This window comes from Alligator mississippiensis, chromosome 5 (assembly GCF_030867095.1).
Source record: "Alligator mississippiensis isolate rAllMis1 chromosome 5, rAllMis1, whole genome shotgun sequence".
Lineage (NCBI taxonomy): Eukaryota > Metazoa > Chordata > Crocodylia > Alligatoridae > Alligator > Alligator mississippiensis.
The window spans coordinates 183,999,208-184,014,889 of record NC_081828.1 but is presented as its reverse complement, the minus strand read 5'-3'; the positions used below and the strand labels follow the sequence as shown (position 1 = coordinate 184,014,889).

The following is a 15,682-nucleotide window of genomic DNA, read 5'->3' as shown; positions in this document are numbered from 1 at the left end:
CCTGGATACCTGACACATGGAAGATATTAAATTTTAGCCAATTTTAAAAATGAAATCTTCATACTTTCCCAAGCAGGAAGCAACTGTGACCACCTGAAACCTGAGACGCTGCTCCTGCCTTGTTTCAAAGTAATCTGCATCATCACAGAACCTCACAAGATGTGAGAGACTCCATAACAGCCACGAACTGACTACCCAGAGGAGTTTTCCTCTGTTGATTTCTCTGAGAAATCTTATGAAATATGAACTTTCATTTCTACCCAGGAGAACTGTTATAATCTTTTTTTTCAATGGCTGATGAAGGGTGTTTGTGCCCAAAAGCTTTCAATTAAAGAATTTTTCCCAAATATCTTGTTGGTCTAATAAAAGATATCATCTCTACTGTGAGTCCTGATTGCTAGTCTCACTAAGACTCTGAAAATATGTTTGATTTTCATTTTATTTCAAGGAGCAGGAATGAAAAACAAACACATGAACCAGATGTAGTTCTATAAAATGCCCAGTATGGAGAAATATTCACAGTGACTCTCAAAGTGTAGCCGTGTGCTAATGTGTCTGTTTTTTCCAGTTGACTTTCCAATTAGTTTTTTAAAAAAATACAAAGTCTTATTATCCCCAAATAGCTTATTATCCAAAAATTATGCCAAACATAGCCAACATACCAAAGATACTTTTTGTCTTGAACAGCTGTGACCCAAGTAGATAATATCAAATGTAGATTAGCAGTTGCCTATGGTTTAGGAGCCACCAAAGAATTAACTCTTTTATGAAAGAGGAGATGACATGAACCAAATAAAATATTCAGCTTGTAGTCAAGGGAATTTCACTTTTGTCATTTGACAAGCATCCATTGATGAGACAACATCTGGAATGGTTTTGTTTATATGCCTGAGTACACATCTTGGTTAAGTGAAGGTCACCTCATATTTCTTAAAGATTTTAGACCAGGGGTGGGCAAAATATGGCCTGCGGGCTGGATCTGGCCCACCAAGCACTTTCATCGAGCCTGCAGCACCAACCAACAAATTGTGTCCCACCCAGCCCTTCCACCCACGAGGATGGGAGTGAGGCGCCCACATGTACACGCAGCCCCAAACATACCCTATTGCCTCACTCCCATTCTCATGGGAGGAAAGGCCTAGACAGAAGGCAGCTTCCGTGTGGGGCTGCTGCAGCCCCCAGAGGCCTGCTCTGCTTCCCTGGTCTACTGCTGTCTCCACACAGCATGTAGGGAAGAGGCAGGGGCAGGGCTGCAGCTGGGCAGGAGCACTGAGCAAGGGGCTGGGGCTGGTGCCAGCACAGAGCCTGTGCCCAGGGGAGGTGGTGGCAGTGTGGAGCTTGGATGGGCAGTGTGTGAGTGTGAGGTAGGATGGGGGTTATGGGGACCCTCCATACACTCCCCCCATGGCACGCAGCCCTGGCAGGCAGTGGCAGCAGCAGCAGGTGGGGTGCTCGGGGTACAGGTGCCTGGCAGAGCACAGCTCTGGCCAGCACTGCACATTGCAGCGAGGGGTGCAGCCTCTACTAGGCAATATGTATTGCCTGTGCTCCCTACCACTCACACAGGGGCACGGGAAGGAAGCCCTGCATACTGAAGCTAGCTGCCTTCCCTACCAGGGCTGTGCAGAAGTGGAGAGAAACTTCAGCTGGTAAAGCCAGCTGCCTTCCCTGCCCCCCAGGGGAAGTTGCCTGGGGCTTCTCTCTCCTGCCGCATAACCCCACCAGGGAAGGCAGCTGGCCCTAGCATGCAGGGCTTCCTTCTCATGCTGTGTGAGTGCAGGGGCTGTGAATGAGTGGCAACGAACAGTGGCAATACAGACTGTTCAGGGGAGGCTGCACCCCTTGCCGCAATGCGCAGCACAGGTCGGAACCACACCCCACTGGGGGCCTGTGCCCTGAGTGCCCCACCTCCTACTACACCATGGGGGAAATGTGTGTGGGGTCCTCACCCCCCCACTCTCTCTCACACCCCACATAGCTACTGCCCCAACCCCCCCACATATACACAACCCACCAACATACACTATGCCGCTCCACAAACAGCCACACCCCCTCAGAACCCCCCACAGCTCTCCACACCCTACCACACACACACCAACACATCCCACACCCCACCATACACACCCACCACACACATACATACACATCTCCCCCGCCACACCCCGCCCCCCACATCCCCCTGCCTCTTCTCCGCCTATGCAGTTTGAATGATTTCTTCAACATAGGTACTGAATTGTACAGGTGAGATCTGATCTTTACCTTAATGTTTCCTTATTTCTACTGGAAATCTCACCTCATATATTCTAGGATTGTACGTGCATTTTTCATGGACTCATTGCATTCCTGGCTCATACTTATCCTGTTAATAAATACACTCCAGTTTTTTCCTTCCTCTGTCACGTCCAACTGATCTGTTTCCAACTTATAGCATAAATTCTTGGTATTCGCAGAATATAATATTGTAACTTGTATGGCTTAATTTCATCCTATAGCTATGACTTCAGACCTTGGGCATCCAGTTCATCCCATATGATACCCTGTTCTTCCTCTGTACTAGACAAGCCTCCCACCCTTATGTCATCTGCAAATTCAGTTAGTATACTCTTCCTTTAACTGCTTAAGTCACTAATGCATTTTGTAAACAAGATTGGTCTGAAGACGTATCCTTGAAGTACTGGATGAGGAATCTCCAGAGGAATTTCAAGAGAATATAATGTAGAATACCTGATTAAGAACAAAACCCCAGCTTGGATCCCTGTGTAGTACTACTATAAAATATGAATGGGAAATATGGTTTCACAAAAATACTACAATTAAAAATAGAAAGATGAGGTTCTTTGGGTGAACTTGAAATTTTTTATTAGACCAACTTAAATAGTTTGAAAAAAATTTTTTGGCAAGCTTTTGGGTTATAAAACCCTTCATCAGGCTGAGGAAGTCTCTGCAGTTGGTGTCTGCTCTTCCTGGGTGGAATGAATAGTAAAGAAGCCAGAGGCTGGGCTGGTATGCATGTGAGACAGGCAGTCAGTGAAGTTGTAAAGTCAGTGAAGGCAGTCAGTGAAGGCTCTCTCACCTACTGACTCCTCAATTTACATCTTCACTGACTGCCTGTCTCACAAGCATACCAGCTTAGCCTCTGGCTTCTTTACTATTCATTCCACCCAGGAAGAGCACACACCAACTGCAGAGACTTCCTAAGCCTGACGAAGGATTTTTAAACCCAAAAGCTTGCTAATTTTTTTTTTCCAACTATTTAAGTTGGTCTAATAGAAGATATCAAGTTCACCCAAAGAATTTTGTCTCCCTGTGTTCTTAGACCAACATGGCTACAACCTACACCCCTGTAACAATTAAAAATATGCTCTCTTTTAAATATAAAATATACATTTTATAAATATACTTTGTATAAAATATACAACAGATCTCAATTGTTATATAACTGGTTTTGTTGAATAGCTCCTCAGGACAATATAGCCATAGAGAAAGGCTTTTATCTTAAGTTGATTGCATAGTCTTAGGGACAGTATCAGATGAGAACTAATGCACTAATGCAAGAATCTCTGCATCTTCTTCAGGGACAAAAGAAGCAGCAATTTATATTCCTTCTGTGTCTTCAAGAATCAACAAATACAATAAAACAACTACCCTTTCATTTCACTTTTGCAGTAACTGACTGGAGCTATGGTTGATTTAACACCTCTGAAAGACAAGAATGCACGAATATGCATACTTAAAGAGCAGCTAACATTGGCACTTTATGGGCTAAGATTATTTAACATTGCTGTCAGGATAGTATCATATTGCCTGCACATACTAATATAAACTTGTTTTGTCAGAAGAATAATTTGGCTTCAGGAAAGTTGACTGCAAATTGGCTATTCCTTTGAATGATACTACCTACAATATAAATTGCAAATTGAGAGGAAACAAGTCACCAAGGTTCTTATTCTTTACAAAATAGAATTCTCATGAAAGTGAATAAATTAAAGCAGTACTTCTTAAAATGGTGTGGAAAGGAAGGTAACAAAATGGAATCCAGAAAAATCATGATGCAGGTCATCAAAGAATTCATTTCTAAGCACTTGGAGGAAAAGAAATTGATCAGAAACAGTCAGCGTGTATTCACCAAGAGCAAGTCAGGCCTGATCAACTTGACTGCCTTCTATGATGAGATGACTGGCTATGTGGATGTGGGGAAAGAAGTGGATGTGATATACCTTGACGTTAGCAAGGCTTTTGATACCATTTCCCACAGCTTTGTTGCAAGCAAGGTAAGGAAGTATGGGCTGGATGAATGGACTGTAAGGTGGACTGAAAGCTGGCTGGATCATCAGGCTCACTGGGTAGTAATCAATGGCTCAATGTCTAGTTGGCAGCCAGAATCAAGTGGAGTGCCCCAGGGCGTGGTTTTGTTCAATATCTTCATTAATGATCTGGAAGATAGGATGGAGTATACCCTTAGCAAATTTGGGGATGACACCAAGCTGTGGGGTGTAACAGATACACTGGAGGGTAGGGCTAGGATTCACAGTGACCTCTACATATTGGAGGACTGGGCCAAAAGAAATCTCATGAGGTTCAACAAAGACAAGTACAAAGTCCTGCACTTAAGATGGAAAAACCCTATGCACCTATACAGGTTTGGGCCTAACTGACTAAGCAGCAGCTCTGCAAAAAAGGACCTGTGAGTTACAGTGAACAATATGATGGATACGAGTCAGCAGTATGTCCTTGTTGTCAAGAAGGCTAATAGCATACTAGGCTGCATTTGTAGGAGTGTTCCCAGCAGACTGACAGAAGTAATTACTCCCCTCTATTCTGCACTGGTGAGACCACATCTGGAATACTGTGTCCAGTTTTGGGACGCCACACTACAGAAAGGATGTGGACAGAAGGGGTATGTGAAATGGACCCTATTCTACTCGGATTTGGTGTGAATCAGGGACAGTGATTCGATTCATTGATTCGGATCACTGTCCCCGATTAGATTCAGCCGAATCTGAATCTGAAGATTTGATGCTGATTCGGAGAAGCAGTGATTCAGCCATAGACACAGCTTTAAATGTTTTTTCTACGTACCTCCAGGTACCAGGCATGGCTCATGGACACTGTGATACTGGGGCAGATGGAGCGTCCCACAGAAGTGCAGCCCTCCCTCGCACATGCTTGGTGGTGAACCCAGAAGTGGACTGGAAGAACTTCCGGTCCACTTCCAGGTCTGCTGGGGAGCACACTGCCCCCGCTCCCCCGTGTACCCCTCAGCTTGGCGATCAGCCAGGGGAGGACCCCAGGTACCCCCCCCAACCCCGGAGGCACCAGTCGCCAAACTGAGTGGGTTGTGGAGGGGCCCCCCAGTGCGCTCCCCAGCAGACCCGCAAGTGCTTCTGGTTCAATTCCGGGTCTGCTGCTGAGCATGTTTGGGATCCCCCCACCCCCCTGCTTTTGTGGGATGCTCCATCTGCCTCAGCATCTCAGCGTTCATGAGCTGCCTGCTACCTAGAGGTATGTAGAAAAAACATTTAAAGCTGTGCCTACGTCTGAATCACCAAATCTTTCCGAATTGATTTGGAGGGATCCAATTCGATTTGGAGAGGTTAAAGGGTCTCCTGATTCAATTCAGATTCAGAGATTTGGCCACTGAATCAAGCCAAATCTCTGCCGAATCGAATCAGTGACTGAAGCTTTGCACAGCTCTAGTGAACAAGTTGGAGACAGTCTAGCATAGAGCAATGAAAATGGTTTGGAGGTGGGACACATGACTTCTGAGGAGAGGCTGAGAGAACTGGGTTTATTTAGTCTGCAGAAGAGAAGATTTGATTTGATAGCAGCCTTTAACTATCTGAAGGGTGGTTCCAAAGAGGATGGAACTAGGCTGTTATCAGTTGGGGTAGATGACAGAATAAGGAGCAATGGTCTCAAGTTGCAGCAACGGTAGTTTAGGTTGGATATTAATAAAAATTCTCTCACTAGGAAGGTGGTGAAGCACTGGAATGGGTTACCTAGAGAGGTGATTGAACCTCCATCCTTGGAAGTTTTTAAGGCCTGATTCGATAAAGTCCTGGCTGGAATGATCTACTTGGGAATGGTGCTGCTTTGAGCAAGCGGTTGGACTAGATGAGCTCCTGAGGTCCCTTCCAACCCTAATTTTCTATGGTTCTATGAAAATTGTTGCTTCATTTCATTCTATTAATTTGGCCGTCTGAACAAACTGTATCTTGCCCATCTGCAATTTTCCAGAGATGGCATCATAAACAGAATAAGCTTAAAATGACATTGTACCACACAGGGTCTGGTAAACTGAGGTCCCTCTTTGTAACTAACATTGTATTTCTTCAAATAGGTATTCAGAAATATTTTATCATGAGATTCCTTAAGTGAGTATATATTAATCAAATGTAATTGTTGGGGTAAACCAAGTTTGGTGACTTACTGCTATACACACAACATTCAGAAGTAAATAGTATCTTCTCTATAGAACATGCCTGCCATGTAGTCTTAATTTGTTCATGTAAGGAAAAATCCTTGCAGTGCTGTTGATTACAGGGAACTAGACAACAGGAGACTTGGGTCCCATTTGCAGCTTTTCCTGCAACATAGTGTGTTGTCATAGGCCTAGCTTCAAATTGGTTCAATAGGTACTAAAATGTCTAAATATTAGGCACCTTGCACCAAAAAGGTAATTCAGTTTGACCAGACTGGGCATGTATGGTCGCTATATAGTCAACAAAATGGTTTTGGAAGCATCATAAAGTAATTCAGGTTCAAGTCCCTACCCACTCTAAGAAAATAGGGAATGACAAGAGCTATATGTACAGACATTTGAATCCTAAGGTCCTGAAAAGTGGAGAGCTTGCCGTGGTGACAACATGTAGCCAGGAGGAGGGGCCCAGTGCACACATCTTAGCATGTTCTACAGGCTCCCTTAGTTCACCTGACAACAGATGGCAGTAATGCATATGGCTGCCCTGACTAATCAACCCAGACTGCCCTTGGTCAGCCTGTGTTATCAGCATGTAAAGATATTCACTCTTCCAGGAGACACTCTCCTTGAAGTGACCAAACCCTGGGTGTTCCCAGGTTATTTTTCTCCTGGAGCAGCCATTTGTACTCATTGAGAAAAATCCTGAACATCTGTTCACTTGTGGTTTCTCTTGAGAGACCAGCAACTCTCCCAGGAGAAACTGGATGTCTGTCCAAGGCCCCAGCCTTGTTTCTAAAAAGAATTATATAATGTGTCTGAGGATGCATATGTATGTGATTATGGTGGAGGCTTATCTTTTGCCAAATTATCTACTGGATAGAGCATTTCCCCAGAAAGTGGAAAACCTAGCCTTTAGGCTTGCCCCATCCTGCAAGAACTCAAAACCACATCTTCCCCTTCCTGGGAGATGAATTAGGCTGGATGGGGTTGAAACTGAGCAGCCAATAAGGCAGGGTTCATGGTACCAGAAAGAGAGTGAGCAAAAGGGTGTGTGTTATGTCCCAGTGATAAGAGAACTCCCTTTGAAGAGGGAAGTCTTGGGTTCTGATCCCTGTTTCCAGGGCCATTTTAGTATACAAAGTCATTGGTTATAACATGCAACTAATCCTGGCAGCAGGGACACTGTAATTTAGGGCTACAGTCATGGTTTTTGCTTTCTTTTTTCTCACCCCTTGGTCCTGATATTCTTTGCTGTCCACTGGTCCAGCGTCAATAAGAGGTACAGAGCCTATTTGATAGTATGGCAAAGTTAGGACATTCTCCTGGGACATGGGAAATATAAGTCTCCCATTCCTGGACAAGGCTCTAACTGTGCGGGCCGGGAGCAATCTGGGGCCCTTTTTCCATGCCGCGGGCTGTGGCCAGGAGCCCGGACACGCTGGGTCGGAGAAAGCAGGCGACACGCTAGAATTAGGCACGGACGCTTAGTGGTTGATTCAAGATTGTTTACTTACACCGTAGATGGTCGCGGTGTAGGCTGGAAAGTTTCCCAGGTAAAGCTCCGCTTAAATCCCCGTTTGAGGACTCGGACAAAACTCTCACTCTCACGGAGTTGTCAAGGCTCCGTGGATCCTTGTTTGCGCGCAGGGAAGAGGGATACGTCGAGGATTGCGTTCGGTGACGGGGAGAGGCGAGAGGGTGATCAGACCCCTTTTGCCTTCTTGATATTCACGCTGGGTCCAATAGGCTCTGCAGCGCTTAGAGATCTTCATGAGACGTGAAGTCTCCTCCTCCTGATTTTCGTGGAGTCCTCCAACTTGGGCGGAAACCACCCAAGCTTCTTATACGGCTAACAAGCCAATCGCTAGCCGCCACGTGGGAATAATTTAAAAACAACCAATAATGGGGCTCGAATTTAAATACAAATGGCGGGAACTCCTTGCAACGTGCATTTCTATGCTGCAAAGAAGAAATGCACCCTGCAAAGAAAGCTTCAAATGGCGGGAAAATAATTCAGTGGTGCCAAAGCACACACAAAAACAAAAATCACACCTTTGGGTTGTGACACTAACCACTAAAATATTGGACAAAGGTGAATAACACTGTTGTGATTTTTGAGCAGCATTCACTGCTGTCAATGCAAGTTAAGAGTATTCAAGCTTTATCCACTGGCAGACATCTCTCCAAGGGTTTAGCAACAGTACGAATTCCAATACAGCTCAAACAAGCATTAGGGACATGAGGGATCATGGTGCATCTGGCAGTACCATCTGCAATACTTTCAAACAGTCACAGAAGCCTTAATAAAAGCATGTTGGGAGCTGAAGGGAAAAAAGAGGTGTCTAATGATTTTTGTGGTTGGTAGAGCAGGGCTGATTTAAATCTGTCTTTGGAACTTCAGTGACTAAACACTAAGGTGCTACTGAGGTGCTTAATGTATCAAATTGAATTTAGCCCTTACAGTGTTAGTTTGGAGTCAAATAAATTGAAGTGCTTCCACCAACATGACAGATATTGGATAAAGCCTTTAGGGCCTATCCCAAGGAGCAGGGAGCACTTGTAGTCCTTATTTACTCCAATTCGGAGGCTATTAACTACTCTGCACCATAAAATGTACAGTGTGAATAAAAATATGTAATCATCTTTGTAAAGCATATCGAAATGTTTTGATAAAACATTCTGCCCAATTCCTTATGATAGTGTTATCATTTTTCATTGTGATAGATTTAGTTCACAATTGCCCCTGCAAGTGCAGGAATAGACAGGATATTCTGACTGATGAAGGCAGCCTTAACTTCCACATGAGCCTACTCCACAGGTTGCCTTGGGGATGAGTTGAATCAGCTCAGTCTACAACAGTTTTCACTGTGGTTTACACCTCTCTGCAGCACCCACTTTGGGAACTTTGTGGTCAGACCACAGGACAAGAGAAAGTTTTAGGCTACCAAGCACTTCCCTCCCAAACACTACCTGCTTCCACATGGTGAACCTAGCAATTTGCCTCAAAGTGCAGATGCAAACACACACATACACATTGTTTTCCATCTCTTTAGGAAAGTACACGAGTGTGCATTGGAATCCATAAGGAGGCAACTCTAGAACTGAAAGAGCTGGGAACATGTATGTAAACAGAGCCATAATAAAGTAACAGGGGATGACTATTTTTAAATTTATGTAAATCTATTTATAATGTATAAAACCTCAGGGAAAATAATTCTAACTGTGTTTGGTGACAAGATTATGTGAACTCAAGACACTTGTTAATTCCTAAATCCTTTTTTTTCACCCACACTGGAAGGTATTAGGTATGTGACATTTATAATATGGTGTGCATTTTAAGAAGGACTGTTCATTTAGACAACTTTTCTTTTTTTCACTTGGGTGCAGAGGGATCCTATGTTATTTCTTCAGTTTTACTAAAAAATGCATTCCGGCAACTAAATTGGAATATCTTATCAAAAACAAAATTATATTGGTTAATGGTTTAATTTTATTTCATTTACCTAATCATTTAATTTTATTTACTTAAGTGTACTTAAGTTCACAAGAAACTATGAAACAGAAAACCAGAGTAGGAGCTAAAAAACAAATACAATTACATTTGAATTAACAAGCTAAAATTAGCTAAATGATTTGTTGTTCTTTTAAATCACTCTGTATGCAAACTCCTTAAATTGGTTTCCCCACCTCCATAGTGACAAACACCACTACATTCTACATACTGGGAATTTGCTGAATCCTATGCACCACCACAAACGCATCCGAGAGTCCCACTTTCACTGGGTGGTTGGCTGAACTGATCTGTGTCACTGAGACAGGAATCTGGAAGACAAAATAGATTGATGCAAATTTAATCGTAAAATTTACATCAACAAATTCATCAAAAAATAACAGAAAAACCTGAATTAATGTAACAGTGGTCCTCAACACACAAATCAGAAATTCCAAAGAAACATGTTGTAAGAAGGATACAGAATGACTGAAAAAGTTTCAATGCAGCCTGAAAAAATTGCTTTTAATTTTTATTTTATCCCAGTATGATTTGCCTCTTCTCTACCAACATTTACATTATCACCTGGGTATGGTAAAAATAATGTTACAGAAGAGGCAAGAGTATTCAATAAATGTGTCTGTTCTTTATTTGGAAAGAAACAGAATGATAGGTTTGTATCATATGAGAAGGATGACACAGAGTACCTTCCCAATCCATCAGTATTCAATTCTCTATCAAGCAAAATTTTATTATTTTAAATCAGCAGGTCCAGATAATTGGCACCGAGGAATGCGTAAAGAGATGTCTGAGGAGCTCTCTGGCCTGCTGATGTTCATCTTGAAATCATGAGGAAATTCCAGATGCCTGAAAGAGTGCTAATCAGAGAAATCATAGAGAAGTAGGGCTGGAAGGGACCTCAGGAGGTCATCTAGTCCAACCCCCTGCCTGAGGCAGTAAAGGTCCTGTGCCCCATAGAGGGATCAAACCTGCAACCTTGGTGTTAGTAGATAATTACCAATACCCAAAAGGATAAGAAGGAAGACTCAGATAACTATAGGACAATTAGGTTAACATCAGCCCTGGGCAAAATAATTAAAAATGTGGTTCAATTGGATACAACTGATAAAGTACAGGATAGGATTAGAATTAAAGCCAGTCGATATAAATATATACTAAAAAAATCTTGTTGAGAAAACCTGATTTCATTTTTTTTAAGAGACTGCAAAATTTAGCTAATAGCAGGAACTGTATAAATATAGTCGTTTTAGACTTTTGTAAGTTGGGTGACTTAATACCATGGGATATTCTGAGATATATAATATACAATGTCAATAAAGCAAAAGAGGTGTAACAAGCAGTTTTGTGCCCTGGTAGCCAGCACAGTGGCAGCAATCAGGCTAACAGTGGTGGCAGCCACCAATATTGTGCCTCTTCTGTTGATACCAAGAAAAGTGCCCTGCTTGCCCATCCTCAGTTACACTACTATAAGGTTAAGGAGACATGTACATTTGAAGCCATTACAAAAGAACAATGGCTGTTACATTTTAATTGTTTCACGTGGACAAACTGGAAACAATGCAAATGTAGCAAAACGTCTATAACTTGAGTTGGTTCAGGCTTCCTACATTTTTATCATTCACAGCTTGTCCACATGTAACCAATGAAATGTTATGTTTGCTGCCCTTTTGAAAATTCCTCTTTTGAAATAACTCCAAATCTATGAGTATCCGTATGCTAAAGCACACACTGAAGAGATAACAACTAGCTAAATGACTGATCTCAAAAAGTAGTCATCTGTGACCTCTGGAGGTATAAACAAGAGAGTAAAGAGCAAAGGATTGCTATACTTCTGTATACAGCATGAATCAGATGAATACCACAATATTTCATACAGTTTACAGTTCTGCTGTCCAAAATTTCAACACCTTTTAAAAATCTGAGGAGGATACCAAAAGGAGCCACAAAGAATATTCAGTGGCTGGAGAAAATAGCTTATGAGAGACCTAAGGGCCTTGATTCATGTAGGTTATGAGACAGAAGACTAAGAGATTACTTGATTATAGAATTAAAGTATCGTCACTGAAAGAAAGTACTAGGCATCACAAGGCCAGGTACAGACATTACAAACAGTCCACTATAAGTGGCTGAAAACCAGTCTAAACCTATAACAGTACAGAAGTTTAGCATGCAGAGACTGGTTTAAAAATGGAGGAACCTGGTCTAAGACAGACCTGGATGAATGTAATATCACACTGAAGCGATTTAAATTAGAGTGGTCTATTGAACTTCTGAACTAGGCTGCCACTACATGGACCTGGCATGTCCAGACCTGAGTCAGCACAGCTGGGAGCCCTGCATGGTAGGGGACTCTGCTCTCCTCACTCCCAGACGGATGGCTGCTGGTAGAGGGTAGGGCTGAGGGATATGCTGGCCAGCTAGGCCAGGCAGCGGAGGGGTGAAGCCCCCCCTCCCAGCCATGCTGGCTCAGGTGGAATCATAACAGCTTATACCTGTATCGTTGAATAAGGATGCAGTTGTTATGTCTGTACCCTGCTGGGGATAATTCCAGCTTGTTACATCACTGTCTGCCTGTCAGTCTGTCTACTGACCAATGCTCTTGTAGTATATCCAGGACCTGCAGTATTCAACTGCCTACTGCCCCTCCCCTCCCCCCCAGTTTTCCCTTTTGCCAAAACAAGATTTCAGCTATATGATTTTTTGCAGCTTACTTGGGGAAATAGAAATTCCATAAAGCTGGGGAAAATGTGAATTTTGAGAATTAGGAATAGATTTCAAATATATGTGTTCTCCATAATCGGGCGAACTTGCACTTGTTTAACTGAGTTAATTTAGACTTTGTTACATATATATAATTTGCCTAATGTTACAAGAATTTAGCTAAACTGGAGTAACTTTGTTACACAGACATTCTTATCTCAGACAAAAACAGCACCCAGTCTAAAAGAAACTTATTCACTGGGCTCAATTAATATTATTTATATTTGTGCATATCAAACGGCAACCAAAAAGACAATTTGCTTCAAGAATAAGTGATGTCAGGTTACACATAAAATAATACTTACCTTTACTGGTGAGTACAAAACAGGAAGGTGGAACCAAGGTCTCTTTCAAAATCAGGCTCTTTGATTTTCAGTCTAATATCTTATCACTCATTCTTCTGAATACATGAATAACTTGAATCATTTGTTTTTTTTCTTGGAAATTAGGACAAGACTGCATTCACATTTTTTAGCAAGGAGTGATGGCCTTTCATGTATGATTTTCCTGACTTGTTTTTCTTTTGTTTTAAAATAACTTGATTCAGAGTTTTAAAGGCACTTTCAGTTTCATAATATAATAAACAACATGAATAACTCATTTTGTGTCATATACTGCTATATGATATTAAAATAGAAGACTGGTTCCAAGTAGAATGGAAAACACAAATAAAACCTGCAAAAAAGTATAAAGCTTTGGAGCAGAAATATTTCCATAGATTTTACCAAATTTTCTGCAGATGTTTGCTTTCCTATGCTTATCATCATAATGAGACTAAAACATTACAAGGGCAAAGAAGCCAACCTCCTAAAGCAGAGCCAAGAAGCTGGCTAAAATAAAATTGCATTTTTCTAATAATGTTTTCAGATGAAGTTCATCAGTTGGATAACCCTGGCCTAAATCAAACAGTTATCCTTACAAAAGCATGCTTCAGTTGAACTAAAAATGTTGTAGATATGAAAGAATAGTCAAAGGAAAGCCTCTGTTCTTCTTTGGAAAACTACTGGCGTTATTAAATATGCATATTCACACTGTATATTTCCTGTGTGGGAAGTACTTATTTTAAAGAACACAATCTTTTGGTATTTAGGAATGTATTAGTATGAATTACATTTTATAGATTAAACATTTTCTTAGCAAGCCTCCAGGATGCCCTCTGTATAAAAGCAAAAACCAGCTCACAAAAGCTTTAATTTACAATAAGAAAGTGAAATGGGACATTGATGACTATAGTCATATATAGACAGAAGTAACCACTTTCTATTGCAATGCATTTCTCTTTTGGAAAGTTAGCATAGGTCCTTTATAGCCAAGACAGTCTGAGTATTCAATGACAGTTAGTGATTTCCATATAACTGTGGTCAACAAGGAGCGACAGGAGCACTGTGGGACAATATTTGTAGGACAATTAAAGAAAAAAAAACCCTAATAGCTATTTTATCCTTCATCCCAGCTAATCTAAAACAATCTGTTTTATAAGTGACCAGACTGTGAATTAATTTTCTAAAAAGTACATCATCCTTAGGACATTTATATGCCATAATGACTAATGAAGACAATGTTGAAGAATGAAGAATGAGATCTAGAAAACATGCCATTTGCAATACAAGATTCAAAGCCCTGAGTTAATCTGCACCACAGGGCTCAGTTGCAAATATAAAACAATCCAAAATAAACATTCCCCAGCACAGGTTAGTTCTCACCCTGTAGTCTTTCTTTAAGGAGTCCTCCCACTTCAAGTAAACATTTTCCCTTCTTCATCCTTTCCTCTCACTTCCTCTTCCTGTCCTTTTATATCTATTCTGCCAGTCAACTTTTCCTCATTATTGTTGATCGCCTGCCAGCTGAGGCCCCTACATGGGCGGCTTCTTGTCAGCTAGCTAACTGATCCTGGCTGCCAGCATGCAGCCCATTGCATTGTCTTATCTGTGGGTGCAAAGATGACTGATGAGGCTGATCTCAGGGTCAACAGACCCTGCTGCAACTTAGGCATGTGTTTCCGTGTGGGGTGAGTGGCTCTAGATTCTTGATTCAGGCCATAACACACTGTTTCTGCTGCTCCTGCTTTTCCATTTCCTGTTCTCATCATAAGGCTTTGAAGTATGGAGATCCTTTCAGCAAACTCTTCCTTTATTGGGGCAGTCCTGGGTGACAGTCTCCCACAAGTTGATACTGAAGTTGCATTTTTTCAAGTTGGCTTTGAAAACACCCTTCAAGCACTTTCTCTGTCCTCTTCTTGAGCATATACCTTGACTGAGCTTGGAGAATAAAATTTGCTTTGGAAGTCTGGAGTTAGATATCTAGATGATGTGGCCAGCCCAGCAAAGTTGATGTTGGATGATCATTGCCTCAATGTTCATGGTACTTGCTTGTGAGAGGACACTAATGGTGATGCACCTGTCTTCCCACTGGATTTCAAAAATATTCTGCAGGCAGCATTGTTGGTACTTGTCCAGTGACCACTGGCGATGCATAGGGGGGTACACATGGGTGCACACATCCCCCCGGACCTTGGTGGTGCACCCCCTGCAAAAAGGCACCTCTGACACTGCCGGTGGTGCCTGCAGGCAGTTGCTGCTCACCCCACCCCCCTGCCTCTGCCGCTGACACCACTGGCAGCATCTGTGGGCAGTCCCCAATTGCCACTGGCTGCCACCGTTGCTGCCTGTGGGAGCTCACCACTCACCGCCATCACTGTTCCACAGCTGACAGCACTGCCGCCACCTGTGGGAGCTCGCTGTGCTCCGCCAGCCTCCAGGGGCATGTGGTATTCATGCCAGTGACTTGAGGTGTCTCCTGTACATTGTCCACATCTCAGCTTTCTACATTAAATTGGGGATCACAAAGGCTTGATAAAGAAGGCTGTGCAAAACGGGCCCTATTCAATTCAGATTCAGCCCAAATCAGAGACAGTGATTCAATTTGTTGATTCAGATCACTGTCCCTGATTTGAACTGGCCAAATCTGAATCGGAAGATTCAATGCTGATT

The 15,682-nt window shown here is 42.4% G+C and overlaps 1 protein-coding gene across 2 annotated transcripts in view; it reads right to left on the bottom strand.

Moving 5' to 3' along the window:
* PLXDC2 (plexin domain containing 2) overlaps positions 1-15,682 on the bottom strand; it is a 513,252-nt gene that overhangs the window by 112,282 nt on the left and 385,288 nt on the right. For both annotated transcript variants that reach the window (XM_059729061.1, XM_019497583.2), the window contains exon 7: positions 10,144-10,243. In XM_059729061.1, coding sequence (XP_059585044.1) covers positions 10,144-10,243 — 100 coding nt within the window. The remainder of the gene's footprint in view (positions 1-10,143; positions 10,244-15,682) is intronic.